The 2,058-nt window shown below is 43.7% G+C and overlaps 1 protein-coding gene across 1 annotated transcript; it reads left to right on the forward strand.

Moving 5' to 3' along the window:
- Positions 1–50: 50 nt before the first annotated feature.
- Positions 51–1,010, forward strand: LOC118757268 (mucin-2-like; the record flags this gene model as incomplete). The annotated part of the gene is made up of 1 exon (XM_036491993.1): positions 51–1,010. A coding segment is annotated over one exon (960 nt), but the record flags the coding sequence as incomplete, so codon positions are not given.
- Between the last annotated feature and the right edge of the window lie 1,048 nt (positions 1,011–2,058).

A 2,058-nucleotide genomic window follows, 5' to 3' on the forward strand; every position in this document is an offset into this window, starting at 1 on the left:
AACTACACCTGGTCCGGCCACCGAAGTTCCTTCGGTTGAAACAACAGCAGGATACACCACGATTCCTGGTGTCGGTATTACCACTGAGGGATATACAACACAACCAGGAGCCACAACACCTGCAGGTGATCGCAGGATCACAACTACACCTGGTCCGGCCAACAAAGTTCCTTCAATTACAACAACAGTAGGATACACTACGATTCCTTGTGTAAGAACTACCACTGGAAGCGCTACAACACCACCAGTAGCTGCGACAACTTCGGGTGAGGCCATAATCACAACCACACCTGGTCCGGGCACCGGAGTTCCTTCGGCTGAAATCACAGTAGGATACACTACGCTGCCTGTGGTGAGAATCACGGCCGAGGGAGCCACATATCCACTAGTGTCTGTCACACCTTCAGGTGAGGCCAGTCTTACTACACCTGGGCCGGCCACCGAAGTTCCTTCCGTTGAAACGTCTGTGGGTTACACTTCAGTTGCTACATTCAGAACCACAAAAGAGGGAGTAACTGTAGTTCCACCACTTGAAACAACTACTGGCTCTTTGATTGTTCGAACCACCAGCGGCTTGGTTGAAATTATAACACCCTCCGGCTATGGCACTGCAATACCTACCACGCAACGTACTGTCACCGTTACACCCATCTACGTAGAATTAACCACATCAGAAGTATTTATGCTGACTACACCTGAAGTCAGTCCTCTAACGACCTTGCAAGTGTCCTATGGCGCAAATGTGACAACAACTGAAGCGCCGGTGGAGGGTAATGAAACCGCCAAAACAGTAAGACCACACCTAGCCAGTACAATACAACCCCCGACCAAACCCTCAATCCGCTGTAAGACAGACACTGACTGCACGAACGAAGAGTTCTGTTACTTACCGACCTTCTGCCAAATGCACAGTCCTGACTATATGATCTGTCGAACAGTTCAACATGTGCCTATGTGCTTTTGCGATAATGCAGCCGATGTAAATACACCTGATTGTCATAAAATTGCAGGTAACTTCACAAGTCTTCTTCTGTACGTATGTATTAGTATGTCCGTATAAAAGAAAAAGATGCTCGTTTAAGAAATAGTTTGTTAGAAAAATAGCAGAGCAAATGCTACATAAATGAAACACTCTTGGAATGAGTTTGCAATGCGGGGTTGCGGTTTATGTATAGCGACAGCCGGGTGGATTGCCGCAAGGACGTCTGCTTCTACCTACCAAGACTTCTATTGTATGTTCTTCACACTATCTCACACTATCTGCTGAGCAAAAAGCAAAACCAATTTTATAAAAAAAATGTATGTCGAGCGGCAAAGTTTTGCAATGCAAATATTGTTTTGGTACAACTTTTTTTGTATTAAGTATCGAGTATCACCACCACTCATAGCCGTATGTCTCCTGCATGCAAAAAGCAACCATCTGTTCGAATTCGTATTAGTTTTCCGGACACCCTCTCTCGCGCTCTACCTGGTCACATTGTTAAGTTTATGTTATGTGACTTTGCCGCTCAGCTATTTGTTTGTTCTTTCCTTACTTTTTTATACTTCCTCATTTGTGTTATCGCTCTTATGTGAATGCCCTTTTTTGGGATTACCTAAGCATTTATCCTGCTTCTACTTGTGCTCCGCGCTCACTCTCTTTCTCTTTCTCTCGGTCTCTCACTTGCATGCGCACCAACCACGCACTGTTGCGCGTTTTTTGGCATGCGTGTTTATTTTGGAAAAAAAGGATGAATGTGAGCTCAAGTAGTGTTTCAGCTGGATCAAATGTATCCTTTTATGTTTGCATTGCCTTTGGGATTCATCATCAACTCTCAATCCGCATATACCCTTATTACACAAGAAATATGTTTTGCAACGCTGGACTTCGCTGGAAAACAACAGTACTGTCTATGTTTTGCATGTTCTCTTGGCTCTCTCCCTTTCTCAATGGTGATTGATTAGTTACAGAATTCTTTATATGTTTTCAATTATTATGTGTATTTCTGTCATGTATTTTGTATTCATTATTTGAGCGTATTGTTGTTGCTATTTGTTTCAATGCAACGGGTTACTGCA

The sequence above is a fragment of the Rhagoletis pomonella genome, unplaced genomic scaffold (assembly GCF_013731165.1).
Source record: "Rhagoletis pomonella isolate Grant_MI unplaced genomic scaffold, Rhpom_1.0 Rhpom_scaffold_15915, whole genome shotgun sequence".
Classification (NCBI taxonomy): domain Eukaryota; kingdom Metazoa; phylum Arthropoda; class Insecta; order Diptera; family Tephritidae; genus Rhagoletis; species Rhagoletis pomonella.